At 41.1% G+C, this 16,989-nt stretch overlaps 1 protein-coding gene across 3 annotated transcripts in view; it reads right to left on the bottom strand.

Annotated features, from left to right (window-relative positions):
• snx17 (sorting nexin 17) overlaps positions 1-16,989 on the bottom strand; it is a 79,162-nt gene continuing 62,173 nt past the window's right edge. For 2 of the 3 annotated variants that reach the window (XM_045721179.2, XM_045721180.2), the window contains 6 exons: positions 16,831-16,989; positions 10,205-10,345; positions 10,007-10,084; positions 9,844-9,918; positions 9,665-9,706; positions 1-7,941 (listed from right to left, as the gene is read on the bottom strand). The exon at positions 16,831-16,989 is cut by the window's right edge and continues 45 nt beyond it. In XM_045721179.2, the coding sequence (XP_045577135.1) occupies positions 7,822-7,941; positions 9,665-9,706; positions 9,844-9,918; positions 10,007-10,084; positions 10,205-10,345; positions 16,831-16,989 (615 nt within the window). In that variant the 3' untranslated portion in view covers positions 1-7,821. The remainder of the gene's footprint in view (positions 7,942-9,664; positions 9,707-9,843; positions 9,919-10,006; positions 10,085-10,204; positions 10,346-16,830) is intronic. The other variant, XR_014392762.1, reaches the window with a different exon arrangement.

The raw sequence follows: 16,989 nt of genomic DNA, 5'->3' as shown, positions 1-16,989 counted from the left end.
TTGTTGGTATAATTTGGCACCTATAAATTTATTTAAATCCATTTATTAGTTTAACAGTATAATACGGCGATGGAAAAAAACAAAACAGAATCATCCTGATAGGCTTTATATTTACACCATTCAGAGTATCTTGTGGTACCCTATTTCCCATAGGGCTCTGGTCAAAAGTAGTGCACTACATAGGAGTGCCATTAGGTCCTAATAAAAATGAGTGCACTACATGGGGAATAGGGCACCATTTGACAGATCCAGAGTATCTAAGCCTCTGATTGTTACTTTTCTCTTGAAGTGTTCTCAAACTGCATCTTTCATGGCACCCTACACCCTATATATAGTGGCCGTCTATGGGCTCCGGTCAAAAAGTTGTGCACTATATAGGGAATACTGTAGGGTACCATTTTGGACGATACCGATGCAAACAACATTCTCTACAGAAAACATCCATTCTAGCTGACTAATAAGAGCACAGTCAATGGGTTTGCATTTCCTTGACTTGCCATGGTGCTACATATGATCAAAACAGCTATGCTGGTAGAGATAACATTCATGAATCTGCTTCCTCCTCATAGCCTGGTCCCAGATCTGTTTGTGCTGTATAGCTCAATATCCATAGCCTGGGTACTAGTCTGTTTAGCTAGCATGCCACTCATTGTATTCTGAGTGATGCGTGGAATGCTAGCTAAACAGAGACTGGTACTCAGGCTACTACAATGACCGTAGGCTAGACAACACAGATCTTGGACCACAAGGCTATCCTCCTATAGCTTTCTCCGTGTCTCGTGTTACCATATCTTGAATACTAAGTATTGTTCATCAGCGAGGAAAAAGCCTGGAATCCAGGTTACATTGATGCTAACAAAATGGGAATGTTTTGAATAAACTGGATTCCACGGGAGTTTAACAAAATGGTGTAAATGAATTTTTCCATACAGACTTTCATCTGTGTCCTGACATGAGATCACAGATTAAATATGTCTGTTTTCAATTAAGCACGTCGAGATGATTGTCACATTGTTTATTCAAGAACAAATGTTACAAACCCCCAAAACTGTGTTTGCTAAACTAACACAATCAAAATCAGACATGGAATTTGAATTGCACTTTTCATTCCAACTAAAAAATAATTCTGTAAACAATTGATTACATTTGATCTGTTTTTGATTACAAACTATTGACTACACAGATGTTACTAAATTGTTCAGAATATTTTACTTGCATGTACATCTATAAGTCATTTTATACCATGATTTAAAAAAAAAATGTTTGTTGTGCAAAATGCTTTAGTAAACTATAATTTTGGCATTTATGAAAAACCACAACAAAAAAATAAAATAAAAATCGGTGAAAAAAAAAAGAAATTATGGATTTTCAGAACCTCTTGGAAATATTCCATGGCACCCTGTTCCCTATGTAGTGCACTATATAGGGAATAGGGTTCTATAGTGCCCTGGTCTAAAGTAGTGCACTATATAGGGAATAGGGTGCCATTTGGGAAGCAGCCCATTGTTTTTCATGCTCCACATTACTTAATAAATATCTGTCTCCATCTGTAATACTGTGCAAAATTATGGGTTCAGGAAGTGCAAGCAGTTCAGCCGACCAATCAAACAACATCTCCTCCTGCAAGATTCTAGCTGGTGAGGTCGCATTAGCTAAGGCTGATACTTGGTTGGTGGGTTTTGTGTTTCGACCTATGGCAACCCACAGTGGACCACAGGACCAGAAGTTGAAGTGTTCGAATCATCTTTCAGGCAATATTAATAACAACCACACTACCAAGTCTGAAACCTGTACTTGGAGATTCACATTAAAACTCACACTAATCATCATTAAAACAGCACTGTTGTGAATGATGGGGAAGATCAATAACACCCTACAAAGGAAGTTATTGTGAAAAACATTTTGGCATATTGGCAACATTAACACTTACATTCCGCGTATAAGTAACCCATTTCAAAAGCTAGAATTGACACCCTTGTTACAACGTACCTTGGATTTCTGTGACAGAATTACAGGCTAAAAGAAACTGATGAAGACAAAGACACAAGGCCCCTTTTAGAATGAAGGAATGTCAGGATGCTCTATGGTAGAATGAAGGAATGTCAGGATGCTCTATGGTAGAATGAAGGAATGTCAGAATGAAGGAATGTCAGGATGCTCTATGGTAGAATGAAGGAATGTCAGGATGCTCTATGGTAGAATGAAGGAATGTCAGGATGCTCTATGGTAGAATGAAGGAATGTCAGGATGCTCTATGGTAGAATGAAGGAATGTCAGAATGAAGGAATGTCAAGATGCTCTATGGTAGAATGAAGGAATGTCAGGATGCTCTATGGTAGAATGAAGGAATGTCAGGATGCTCTATGGTAGAATGAAGGAATGTCAGAATGAAGGAATGTCAGGATGCTCTATGGTAGAATGAAGGAATGTCAGAATGAAGGAATGTCAGGATGCTCTATGGTAGAATGAAGGAAGGTGAGGATGCTCTATGGTAGAATGAAGGAATGTCAGGATGCTCTATGGTAGAATGAAGGAATGTCAGAATGAAGGAATGTCAGGATGCTCTATGGTAGAATGAAGGAATGTCAGGATGCTCTATGGTAGAATGAAGGAATGTCAGGATGCTCTATGGTAGAATGAAGGAATGTCAGAATGAAGGAATGTCAGGATGCTCTATGGTAGAATGAAGGAATGTCAGGATGCTCTATGGTAGAATGAAGGAATGTCAGAATGAAGGAATGTCAGGATGCTCTATGGTAGAATGAAGGAATGTCAGGATGCTCTATGGTAGAATGAAGGAATGTCAGAATGAAGGAATGTCAGGATGCTCTATGGTAGAATGAAGGAATGTCGGGATGCTCTATGGTAGAATGAAGGAATGTCGGGATGCTCTATGGTAGAATGAAGGAATGTCGGGATGCTCTATGGTAGAATGAAGGAATGTCAGGATGCTCTATGGTAGAATGAAGGAATGTCAGGATGCTCTATGGTAGAATGAAGGAATGTCAGGATGCTCTATGGTAGAATGAAGGAATGTCAGAATGAAGGAATGTCAGGATGCTCTATGGTAGAATGAAGGAATGTCAGGATGCTCTATGGTAGAATGAAGGAATGTCAGAATGAAGGAATGTCAGGATGCTCTATGGTAGAATGAAGGAATGTCAGAATGAAGGAATGTCAGGATGCTCTATGGTAGAATGAAGGAAGGTGAGGATGCTCTATGGTAGAATGAAGGAATGTCAGGATGCTCTATGGTAGAATGAAGGAATGTCAGAATGAAGGAATGTCAGGATGCTCTATGGTAGAATGAAGGAATGTCAGGATGCTCTATGGTAGAATGAAGGAATGTCAGGATGCTCTATGGTAGAATGAAGGAATGTCAGAATGCTCTATGGTAGAATGAAGGAATGTCAGGATGCTCTATGGTAGAATGAAGGAATGTCAGAATGAAGGAATGTCAGGATGCTCTATGGTAGAATGAAGGAATGTCAGGATGCTCTATGGTAGAATGAAGGAATGTCAGGATGCTCTATGGTAGAATGAAGGAATGTCGGGATGCTCTATGGTAGAATGAAGGAATGTCAGGATGCTCTATGGTAGAATGAAGGAATGTCAGGATGCTCTATGGTAGAATGAAGGAATGTCAGGATGCTCTATGGTAGAATGAAGGAATGTCAGGATGCTCTATGGTAGAATGAAGGAATGTCAGAATGAAGGAATGTCAGGATGCTCTATGGTAGAATGAAGGAAGGTGAGGATGCTCTATGGTAGAATGAAGGAAGGTGAGGATGCTCTATGGTAGAATGAAGGAATGTCAGAATGAAGGAATGTCAGGATGCTCTATGGTAGAATGAAGGAATGTCAGAATGAAGGAATGTCAGGATGCTCTATGGTAGAATGAAGGAAGGTGAGGATGCTCTATGGTAGAATGAAGGAATGTCAGGATGCTCTATGGTAGAATGAAGGAAGGTGAGGATGCTCTATGGTAGAATGAAGGAAGGTGAGGATGCTCTATGGTAGAATGAAGGAAGGTCAGGATGCTCTATGGTAGAATGAAGGAAGGTCAGGATGCTCTATGGTAGAATGAAGGAAGGTCAGGATGCTCTATGGTAGAATGAAGGAAGGTGAGGATGCTCTATGGTAGAATGAAGGAATGTCAGGATGCTCTATGGTAGAATGAAGGAATGTCAGAATGAAGGAATGTCAGGATGCTCTATGGTAGAATGAAGGAATGTCAGGATGCTCTATGGTAGAATGAAGGAATGTCAGGATGCTCTATGGTAGAATGAAGGAATGTCAGAATGCTCTATGGTAGAATGAAGGAATGTCAGGATGCTCTATGGTAGAATGAAGGAATGTCAGAATGAAGGAATGTCAGGATGCTCTATGGTAGAATGAAGGAATGTCAGGATGCTCTATGGTAGAATGAAGGAATGTCAGAATGAAGGAATGTCAGGATGCTCTATGGTAGAATGAAGGAATGTCGGGATGCTCTATGGTAGAATGAAGGAATGTCAGGATGCTCTATGGTAGAATGAAGGAATGTCAGGATGCTCTATGGTAGAATGAAGGAATGTCAGGATGCTCTATGGTAGAATGAAGGAATGTCAGAATGAAGGAATGTCAGGATGCTCTATGGTAGAATGAAGGAAGGTGAGGATGCTCTATGGTAGAATGAAGGAAGGTGAGGATGCTCTATGGTAGAATGAAGGAATGTCAGAATGAAGGAATGTCAGGATGCTCTATGGTAGAATGAAGGAATGTCAGAATGAAGGAATGTCAGGATGCTCTATGGTAGAATGAAGGAAGGTGAGGATGCTCTATGGTAGAATGAAGGAAGGTGAGGATGCTCTATGGTAGAATGAAGGAAGGTGAGGATGCTCTATGGTAGAATGAAGGAAGGTCAGGATGCTCTATGGTAGAATGAAGGAAGGTCAGGATGCTCTATGGTAGAATGAAGGAAGGTCAGGATGCTCTATGGTAGAATGAAGGAAGGTCAGGATGCTCTATGGTAGAATGAAGGAAGGTCAGGATGCTCTATGGTAGAATGAAGGAAGGTCAGGATGCTCTATGGTAGAATGAAGGAAGGTCAGGATGCTCTATGGTAGAATGAAGGAAGGTCAGGATGCTCTATGGTAGAATGAAGGAATGTCAGGATGCTCTATGGTAGAATGAAGGAAGGTCAGGATGCTCTATGGTAGAATGAAGGAAGGTCAGGATGCTCTATGGTAGAATGAAGGAATGTCAGGATGCTCTATGGTAGAAAGTCATGAAAACCAGGGGATGGAACTGGTTCAGGGAACAGAACAGAAAAATAACTACATTTTCTGAGGAACAGAACCAGAACCGAGAACGAAAGTGATCAATACTGTTCCAGAACAGAACCGTTCTTCTAAAAGCATGGGAACCGGTTGATAACGCTCTTTTACATTCTGGGTATTTTTAAGTCCCACAAAAACAAAAAAAAACGCAACAAAGCGCCTATGCAAAGCCCTCACTATCACTCAGGAAGTTATTCCAGTGTCTGTGCCTGCCAGCTGAAAATCTTTGCCAGTGTGTTTGTAGGCTACCTGCCCCTCCCTCTGAAGCATAGTCTACTGTAGCTACTGATGTTACTAGATTTATTAGAATGGATTAACTGTTTCAATGCTAGGTAAGGATATAATAGTTATCACGTTTCACATTGGATTTATTAACAAAAAAGTTAAGACATTTTTACTTTAATGCTGGTGCCGCTCTGCACACACACACGCTTGTTAACTAGCTCTGGTCTAGCTCTCAAAAACTCTAGGTGGCATTATGTGTAATGTAATGGAACTGAGTCATGGTCAAGGGCTAGCTCCGGTCCAACGTTAGTTATGCAAACTCTCTAAAGTTCAAAGATGAAAAGTTCCTTCATAGAAGCCGCTCCTCCGTAGGTACAATTCAGTGGTCTAATTCACATGATGTCATAACAACATACCCAGCGCTCTCTTCACCCGCCAAATTTCTGACGCATGTCTAATGCATGTATATACTCTAACTTGCCTGCTCTATCCATTGGTCATTTAATGTCAAGCTAAATGTAAGGGGGAAAAAGTTGATTTCAGGAGGTTTAAAAAGGAACAGAAAGGAACGATATAAAACGTAACTTTTAGGACTTTATTTTGCTGGTCGGTAAAGTGTAACTGAACTGGGGGGGGGGGGAAATGGTTCTCCTCGGGCTGGATTCGATCTTCACTGAGGTCCGCACTTAATATGTGTTATATTCCTTGCCATCAAAATAGGCAAACAATAGTTCCATATCCACCGCTTCTGGAATTTACTATGATCCCTGTCTAGCATTCGATTCTATGACTGTCAGCTAGCTGGACAGAGTGAAGAGACTATAGATGACTGTTATCTAGCTGGTCAGAGTGAAGAGACTATAGATGACTGTTATCTAGCTGGACAGATTGAAGAGACTATAGATGACTTATCTATCATGACAGAGTGAAGAGACTATAGATGACTGTTATCAAGCTGGTCAGAGTGAAGAGACTATAGATGACTTATCAAGCTGGTCAGAGTGAAGAGACTATAGATGACTTATCTAGCTGGTCAGAGTGAAGAGACTATAGATGACTTATCTAGCTGGACAGAGTGAAAAGACTATAGATGACTTATCTAGCTGGTCAGAGTGAAGAGACTATAGATGACTTATCTAGCTGGACAGAGTGAAGAGACTATAGATGACTTATCTAGCTGGACAGAGTGAAGAGACTATAGATGACTTATCTAGCTGGACAGAGTGAAGAGACTATAGATGACTGTTATCAAGCTGGACAGAGTGAAGAGACTATAGATGACTGTTATCAAGCTGGACAGAGTGAAGAGACTATAGATGACTGTTATCTAGCTGGACAGAGTGAAGAGACTATAGATGACTGTTATCTAGCTGGACAGAGTGAAGAGACTATAGATGACTGTTATCTAGCTGGACAGAGTGAAGAGACCATAGATGACTGTTATCAAGCTGGACAGAGTGAAGAGACTATAGATGACTGTTATCAAGCTGGACAGAGTGAAGAGACTATAGATGACTGTTATCTAGCTGGACAGAGTGAAGAGACTATAGATGACTGTTATCTAGCTGGACAGAGTGAAGAGACTATAGATGACTGTTATCTAGCTGGACAGATTGAAGAGACTATAGATGACTGTTATCTACCTGGACAGAGTGAAGAGACTATAGATGACTTATCTAGCTGGACAGAGTGTAGAGACTATAGATGACTGTTATCTAGCTGGACAGAGTGAAGAGACTATAGATGACTGTTATCTAGCTGGACAGAGTGAAGAGACTATAGATGACTGTTATCAAGCTGGACAGAGTGAAGAGACTATAGATGACTGTTATCCAGCTGGACAGAGTGAAGAGACTATAGATGACTTATCTAGCTGGACAGATTGAAGAGACTGTAGATGTGTATCAGTGATAATGGACCTACAGCTTCCACTTGGTTTTAGTCATTTCAACGTCAATTTAGTGTTTCACAGCATGACCCCCGTGGGCAGGATGACCCCCGTGGATTAGACTGCAATTTATCTATATGTTGTAGATACTTTATTAAGTTGAATATGGGGGATTGTAAAACAGGAGGGCAGTGGGTAGTCAGTGATTCTGTACCTGAAACACATAAGATAGACGGCAGTCTTTGTGAAGCTGATACGTCAAGACTGATCTTAAAAAGGCAGGCAGCAGACTCCCAGGAAGGGCTACAATCTTACAGAATCAGACAATCCGCTCGGCTCAGCTTGGAATCTTTGCAGGTTGCGCTCGACAGGTGGAGGGTGTGAATATTACAGGTCATCATCCCCGATCCCCTCGAAGGCATAGTTGCCATGGAAATCGTTGCCGCTGATGTCATTGGCTGAGTTGGAGGCACTGATCCCTCTGAGAGACACAGAGCTCAGCTTAGTCTGAGAGCAAGAGAGAGAGAGACATCGTGTTAGAGCAACAGTCACTTACACATTTTCATATCGACCCCATGCCACCTAAAACAGAGATTCATATCGACCCCTAGCCACCTAAAACAGAGACTCATATCGACCCCTAGCCACCTAAAACAGAGATTCATATCGACCCCTAGCCACCTAAAACAGAGACTCATATCGACCCCTAGCCACCTAAAACAGAGACTCATATCGACCCCTAAAACAGAGGTTCATATCGACCCCTAGCCACCTAAAACAGAGATTCATATCGACCCCTAGCCACCTAAAACAGAGACTCATATCGACCCCTAAAACAGAGGTTCATATCGACCCCTAGCCACCTAAAACAGAGATTCATATCGACCCCTAGCCACCTAAAACAGACACTCATATCAACCCCTAGACACCTAAAACAGAGATTCATATCGACCCCTAGCCACCTAAAACAGAGACTCATATCGACCCCTAGCCACCTAAAACAGAGACTCATATCGACCCCTAAAACAGAGGTTCATATCGACCCCTAGCCACCTAAAACAGAGATTCATATCGACCCCTAGCCACCTAAAACAGAGACTCATATCGACCCCTAAAACAGAGGTTCATATCGACCCCTAGCCACCTAAAACAGAGGTTCATATCGACCCCTAGACACCTAAAACAGAGACTCATATCGACCCCTAGCCACCTAAAACAGAGACTCATATCGACCCCTAGCCACCTAAAACAGACACTCATATCGACCCCTAGACACCTAAAACAGAGATTCATATCGACCCCTAGCCACCTAAAACAGAGACTCATATCGACCCCTAGCCACCTAAAACAGAGACTCATATCGACCCCTAAAACAGAGGTTCATATCGACCCCTAGCCACCTAAAACAGAGACTCATATCGACCCCTAGCCACCTAAAACAGAGACTCATATCGACCCCTAGCCACCTAAAACAGACACTCATATCGACCCCTAGGCACCTAAAACAGAGATTCATATCGACCCCTAGCCACCTAAAACAGAGACTCATATCGACCCCTAGCCACCTAAAACAGAGACTCATATCGACCCCTAAAACAGAGGTTCATATCGACCCCTAGCCACCTAAAACAGAGATTCATATCGACCCCTAAAACAGAGATTCATATCGACCCCTAAAACAGAGATTCATATCGACCCCTAGCCACCTAAAACAGAGATTCATATCGACCCCTAAAACAGAGATTCATATCGACCCCTAGACACCTAAAACAGAGATTCATATCGACCCCTAGCCACCTAAAACAGAGACTCATATCGACCCCTAGACACCTAAAACAGAGATTCATATCGACCCCTAGCCACCTAAAACAGAGATTCATATCGACCCCTAAAACAGAGATTCATATCGACCCCTAAAACAGAGGTTCATATCGACCCCTAGCCACCTAAAACAGAGATTCATATCGACCCCTAAAACAGAGATTCATATCGACCCCTAAAACAGAGGTTCATATCGACCCCTAGCCACCTAAAACAGAGATTCATATCGACCCCTAAAACAGAGATTCATATCGACCCCTAGCCACCTAAAACAGAGATTCATATCGACCCCTAGCCACCTAAAACAGAGACTCAACCATAGAGATCCTATGATTTACTGTTAATTGTGATTCTCTATGTAATTCTGTGGACTTGACATTTGGGAGATCAAGACAGAAACGTTACTCACTGAGAGTTTGACAATCTGGTCTCGGTTTGGGTCAGGAGAGTCCTGCAGGGGGAGAGGAAGGTCACAAACAAGGTGAAACATCAAGTAGAAGATCTTTCCATTCAAAAGGGCTAAACATGTTCTCCGGCATAATCACAGTGGCATATATATCATAGGCCTGTGCAGTCGCCCGTTCTCACCAGTAGAGGGGGGGATTTCACAGCTTGCTGACTTTCAGACCGTTGTAGGGAGCCATTGTGACGTTTCCTTAGCATCTGAACAAGACATAATGAATACAGGAAGTCAGAACATGGCAGACTAGTTAAGGTGCATCTGTCCCATCACCAAAGACCTAACACGCACCTTCTTGATGCTGCCTCCTGACTTCTTCACCATCAGTTCATCAACCATTGACTGTAGACAGATGCTCATCATGATTGCCTGAAAACACACACACACACACACACACACGACCTCTAGATATTTAATTCATTAGCAGCAGAGGGCAAACTCCTACCTCTTGGGTGACTCCATATTGACCTCTAAACCCTGACCTCTCACCTGTGGGCTGGTGATGGTGACCCACTGGAGACGGTCTTTACTCATCAGATACTCGAAGGCCAGCTCCAACTTCACCTCACACTGGGCTGAGGAGCAGGGGGCCGGGGTTGGAGAGGATGAGCCCTTCACTACCGGGACCTGCTGTGGTTGGGAAAAGGGGACAGGGTCACACTATGGTTGGACGCCACCATCGTCACCATCCCAACTCAAGCAGTCTGTGTTAATGCCTACACTAAAGAGAATGTAACGTTAGCTAAAAGGACAGAGGGTTTAGCTTCCCTGATTGAAGGACAACCAGATGGAACCCTCGGCCTGGCTGTGAGCATAGTACTCTGGTCAAAAGTAGTGCACTATGTAGGGAATAGGGTGCCATTTGGGAGACAGACTGCATCCGGCTTTGTCCTCTCCTCCAAAACCCCTTTCATTATCAACTCCTTGTTCGCAGGATGTCTCTCTCTCACACACACACACACACACACACACACACACACACACACACACACACACACACACACACACTTCCCTGGAGACAGGGACTCGTCTCCCATTAGTGTTCAGTCTGTACTTAAGGGCCCTCCAGTCTGCAGTGGGTCGTTTGGGACAGATATGCACAGTCTCTCATCATAGTGCTAGCCCACTAACCCTACTGTTTATCTCCTTCTGGAAACAGTCTGTTTCCACTTCCTCCTCAAGCCCCCTGGGTAACGAGATAGAACAAGAGATGCTATTCTAAGTTGAGATGTGTTTTTCAGATGCTTCTCCTATTATTTTACAGCTGATACATTAGGATGTTTGGAAATAGTTTGTTTGGAGAGGAACACACTCATTAAATATGACTAGGATCCCTGAGGGGAAGTTTAGTAGTTCAGTTAACTACTGGTCCATGTAGTGGGGGGTGGGACAGAACTAAACCATGGTCCTTGTTACCAACTGGATTCCATTCAGCCACGAGAGCATTAGTGAGGTCGGGCACTGGTGTTGGGGGGGCGATTAGGCCCAGCTCGCAGTCGGCGTTCCAATTCATCCCAAAAAGTGTTCGATGGGGTTGAGGTCAGGGCTCTGTGCAGGCCAGTCAAGTTCTTCCACACCGATCTCAACAAACTATTTCTGTATGGACCTTTCTTTGTGCACAGGGGCATTGTCATGCTGAAACAGGAAAGGGCTTTCCCCAAACTGATGCCACAAAGTTGGAAGCACAGAATAGTCTAGAAAGTTATTGTATAATGTAGCGTTAAGATTTCCCTCCACTGGAACTAAGGGGCCAAGCCTGAACCATGAAAAACAGCCCCAGACCATTATTCCTCATCCACCAAACTTTACAGTTGGCACTATGCATTGGGGCAGGTAGCATTCTCCTGGCATCCGCCAAACCCAGATTTGACCGTCGGACTGCCAGTTTGTGAAGCGTGATTCATCACTCCAGGGAAAGTATTTACACCACTCCAAGATGCTAGGGTTTGTGTGCGGCTGCTCAGCCACGGAAACCCATTTCATGAATCTAACTACGAAAAGTTATTGTGCTGACGTTGCTTCCAGAGGTTATAGAGGCGCTTTATAGAGGCGCTTTATAGATGTTATAGAGATGCTTTATAGAGGTTATAGAGGTGCTTTATAAATGTTATAGAGATGCTTTATAAATGTTATAGAGGTGCTTTATAGAGGTTATAGAGGTGCTTTATAGATGTTATAGAGGTGCTTTATAGAGGTTATAGAGGTGCTTTATAGAGGTTATAGAAGTGCTTTATAGAGGTGCTTTATAAATGTTATAGAGATGCTTTATAGAGGTTATAGAGGTGCTTTATAGATGTTATAGAGGTGCTTTATAGAGGTTATAGAGGCGCTTTATAGAGGCGCTTTATAGATGTTATAGAGGTGCTTTATAAATGTTATAGAGATGCTTTATAGAGGTTATAGAGGTGCTTTATAAATGTTATAGAGATGCTTTATAGAGGTTATAGAGGTGCTTTATAGATGTTATAGAGGTGCTTTATAGAGGTGCTTTATAGAGGTTATAGAGGTGCTTTATAGAGGTTATAGAGGTGCTTTATAGAGGTGCTTTATAGAGGTTATAGAGGTGCTTTATAGAGGTTATAGAGGTGCTTTATAGAGGTGCTTTATAAATGTTATAGAGATGCTTTATAGAGGTTATAGAGGTGCTTTATAGAGGTGCTTTATAGAGGTTATAGAGGCGCTTTATAGAGGTTATAGAAATGCTTTATAGAGGTGCTTTATAGAGGTGCTTTATAGATGTTATAGAGGTGCTTAATAGATGTGCTTTATAGATGTTATAGAGCTGCTTTATAGAGGTCCTTTATAGATGTTATAGAGGTGCTTTATAGAGGTGCTTTATAGAGGTGCTTTATAGAGATAATAGAGGTGCTTTATAGAGGTTATAGAGGTGCTTTATAGAGGTTATAGAGGTGCTTTATAGAAGTTATAGAGGTGCTTTATAGAAGTTATAGAGGCGCTTTATAGAAGTTATAGAGGCGCTTTATAGAGGTGCTTTATAGAGGCGCTTTATAGAGGCGCTTTATAGAGGCGCTTTATAGAGGTGCTTTATAGAGGCGCTTTATAGAGTTTATAGAGGCGCTTTATAGAGGTTATAGAGGTGCTTTATAGATGTTATAGAGATGCTTTATAGAGGTTATAGAGGTGCTTTACAGAGGTTATAGAGGTACTTTATAGATGTGCTTTATAGATGTTATAGAGGTGCTTTATAGAGGTTATAGAGGTGCTTTATAGAGGTTATAGAGGTGCATTATAGAGATGCTTTATAGAGGTTATAGAGGTGCTTTATAGAGGTTATAGAGCTGCTTTACAGAGGTGCTTTATAGAGGTGCTTTATAGATGTTATAGAGATGCTTTATAGATGCTTTATAGAGGTGCTTTATAGAGGTTATAGAGGTGCTTTATAGAGGTGCTTTATAGAGGTGCTTTATAGATGTTAGAGAGTTGCTTTATAGAGGTGCTTTATAGAGGTGCTTTATATATGTTATAGAGGTGCTTTATAGAGGTTATAGAGGTGCTTTATAGAGGTGCTTTATAAATGTTATAGAGGTGCTTTATAGACGTGCTTTATAGAGGTGCTTTATAGAGGTGCTTTATAGAGGGGCTTTATAGAGGTTATAGAGGTGCTTTATAGAGCTTATAGAGGTGCTTTATAGATGTTATAGAGGTGCATATAGAGGTTATAGAGGTGCTTTATAGAGGTGCTTTATAGATGTTATAGAGTTGCTTTATAGAGGTGCTTTATAGATGTTATAGAGTTGCTTTATAGAGGTGCTTTATAGAGTTGCTTTATAGAGGTTATAGAGGTGCTTTCTAGAGGTTATATAGTTGCTTTAGAGAGGTTATAGAGGTACTTTAGAGAGGTTATAGAGGTGCTTTATAGAGATGCTTTAGAGAGGTTATAGAGATGCTTTAGAGAGGTTATAGAGATGCTTTATAGAGGTTATAGAGGTGCTTTACAGAGGTTATAGAGGTACTTTATAGATGTGCTTTATAGATGTTATAGAGGTGCTTTATAGAGGTTATAGAGGTGCATTATAGAGATGCTTTATAGAGGTTATAGAGGTGCTTTATAGAGGTTATAGAGGTGCTTTACAGAGGTGCTTTATAGAGGTGCTTTATAGATGTTATAGAGATGCTTTATAGATGCTTTATAGAGGTGCTTTATAGAGGTTATAGAGGTGCTTTATAGAGGTGCTTTATAGAGGTGCTTTATAGAGGTGCTTTATATATGTTATAGAGGTGCTTTATAGAGGTTATAGAGGTGCTTTATAGAGGTGCTTTATAGAGGTGCTTTATATATGTTATAGAGTTGCTTTATAGAGGTTATAGAGGTGCTTTATAGAGGTGCTTTATAGAGGTGCTTTATATATGTTATAGAGGTGCTTTATAGAGGTGCTTTATAGAGGTGCTTTATAGAGGTGCTTTATAGAGGTGCTTTATAGAGGTGCTTTATAGAGGGGCTTTATAGAGGTTATAGAGGTGCTTTATAGAGCTTATAGAGGTGCTTTATAGATGTTATAGAGGTGCATATAGAGGTTATAGAGGTGCTTTATAGAGGTGCTTTATAGATGTTATAGAGTTGCTTTATAGAGGTGCTTTATAGATGTTATAGAGTTGCTTTATAGAGGTGCTTTATAGAGGTGCTTTATAGAGGTGCTTTATAGAGGTGCTTTATAGAGGTGCTTTATAGAGGTGCTTTATAGAGGTTATAGAGGTGCTTTATAGAGGTACTTTAGAGAGTTTATAGAGGTGCTTTATAGAGGTTATAGACGTGCTTTATAGAGGTGCTTTATAGACGTGCTTTATAGAGGTGCTTTATAGAGGTTATAGAGGTGCTTTATAGAGGTTATAGAGGTGCTTTATAGAGGTTATAGAGGTGCTTTATAGAGGTTATAGAGGTGCTTTATAGATGTTATAGAGGTGCTTTAGAGAGTTTATAGAGGTACTTTAGAGAGGTTATAGAGGTGCTTTCTAGAGGTTATATAGTTGCTTTAGAGAGGTTATAGAGGTACTTTAGAGAGGTTATAGAGGTGCTTTATAGAGATGCTTTAGAGAGGTTATAGAGATGCTTTAGAGAGGTTATAGAGATGCTTTATAGACGTGCTTTAGAGAGGTTATAGAGGTACTTTAGAGAGGTTATAGAGGTACTTTAGAGAGGTTATAGAGGTGCTTTATAGAGGTTATAGAGGTGCTTTATAGAGGTTATAGAGGTGCTTTATAGAGGTGCTTTATAGAGGTTATAGAGGTGCTTTATAGATGTTATACAGGTGCTTTATAGAGGTTATAGAGGTACTTTAGAGAGGTTATAGAGATGCTTTAGAGAGGTTATAGAGATGCTTTATAGACGTGCTTTATAGAGGTTATAGAGGTGCTTTATAGATGTTATAGAGGTGCTTTATAGATGTTATAGAGGTGCTTTATAGATGTTATAGAGGTGCTTTATAGATGTTATAGAGGTGCTTTAGAGAGGTTATAGAGGTGCTTTATATATGTTATAGAGTTGCTTTATAGAGGTACTTTATATATGTTATAGAGGTGCTTTATAGAGGTGCTTTATAGAGGTGCTTTATAGAGGTTATAGAGGTGCTTTATAGAGGTTATAGAGGTGCTTTATAGAGGTGCTTTATAGATGTTATAGAGATGCTTTATAGAGGTGCTTTATAGATGTTATAGAGGTGCTTTATAGATGTTATAGAGGTGCTTTGAGGTACTTTATAGAGGTTATAGAGGTACTTTAGAGAGGTTATAGAGCTGCTTTATAGAGGTGCTTTATAGACGTGCTTTATAGAGGTTATAGAGGTGCTTTATAGAGGTTATAGAGGTGCTTTATAGAGGTGCTTTATAGAGGTGCTTTATAGAGGTGCTTTATAGAGGTTATAGAGGTGCTTTATAGATGTTATAGAGGTGCTTTAGAGAGGTTATAGAGGTACTTTAGAGAGGTTATAGAGATGCTTTATAGACGTGCTTTAGAGAGGTTATAGAGATGCTTTATAGAGGTTATAGAGGTGCTTTCTAGAGGTGCTTTAGAGAGGTTATAGAGATGCTTTATAGACGTGCTTTAGAGAGGTTATAGAGGTGCTTTATAGAGGTTATAGAGGTACTTTAGAGAGGTTATAGAGATGCTTTATAGCGATGCTTTAGAGAGGTTAGAGATGCTTTATAGACGTGCTTTAGAGAGGTTATAGAGGTGCTTTATAGAGGTTATAGAGGTACTTTAGAGAGGTTATAGAGGTACTTTAGAGAGGTTATAGAGGTATTTTAGAGAGGTTATAGAGGTGCTTTATAGAGGTTATAGAGGTGCTTTATAGAGGTGCTTTATAGATGTTATAGAGGTGCTTTATAGAGGTACTTTAGAGAGGTTATAGAGGTACTTTAGAGAGGTTATAGAGATGCTTTATAGAGATGCTTTAGAGAGGTTATAGAGATGCTTTAGAGAGGTGCTTTATAGACGTGCTTTAGAGAGGTGCTTTATAGAGGTTATAGAGGTGCTTTAAAGAGGTTATAGAGGTGCTTTAAAGAGGTTATAGAGGTGCTTTAAAGAGGTTATAGAGGTGCTTTATAGAGGTTATAGAGGTACTTTAGAGAGGTTGAGGTGCTTTATAGACGTGCTTTAGAGAGGTTATTGACGTGCGTTAGATAGTTGCTTTATAGAGGTGTGTGGAGAAGACAGTTAAACTGTAGTCATGCAATGACCTCTCTTTCGTCCTACATTGGTACTGTACATGTCCCTTCCTGCTTCCTGTACCATATGCCTTAGAATGAGCATACAGCTGTCTGGATGGGAGATAAAGGGGCTCTGTGGGGTTGTGTTTACGTGGTCTGATGAAAGCTCAGCAGTTTACCCAGAGGAGAGGAATAGAAGCACGTGTGTGGCACACTGCAGGGGGAGACAAACGGGAGGACCACACTTGTGTTAATGAGAGGGGAGAGGTGAGAGGTCACGCTAACACCAATTCGGCCATAATTTGGATGGATTCCAACCGAATTATGAAGTTTGTTCCCTCCCCTGTAAAACTGACCATAGAGAACAACTTCACCCTAATCCAAATTCAGCGTTGAGGACACTTAAAATACAGAGTAGAGCAACTTAATTTGGGGGGGGGGGGGTTACTTACAGAAGACGTGACCCGCCAGCACCGCATGCGAGTGACCTTGAAGCTCCCCTCCTTCATCTGTTCATTGGGCAGCTTGACCTGGAAGTTAAGCTCGTTGTTGCCTGCAGAGACGATCACGTGACAGCCCTTCTCCGGGAAGTCTGTCACGCACGGGTCAAA

This window comes from Salmo salar, chromosome 06 (genome assembly GCF_965601325.2).
Source record: "Salmo salar chromosome 06, fSalSal1, whole genome shotgun sequence".
NCBI lineage: Eukaryota > Metazoa > Chordata > Actinopteri > Salmoniformes > Salmonidae > Salmo > Salmo salar.
This window is presented reverse-complemented; position numbering and strand designations above follow the sequence as displayed.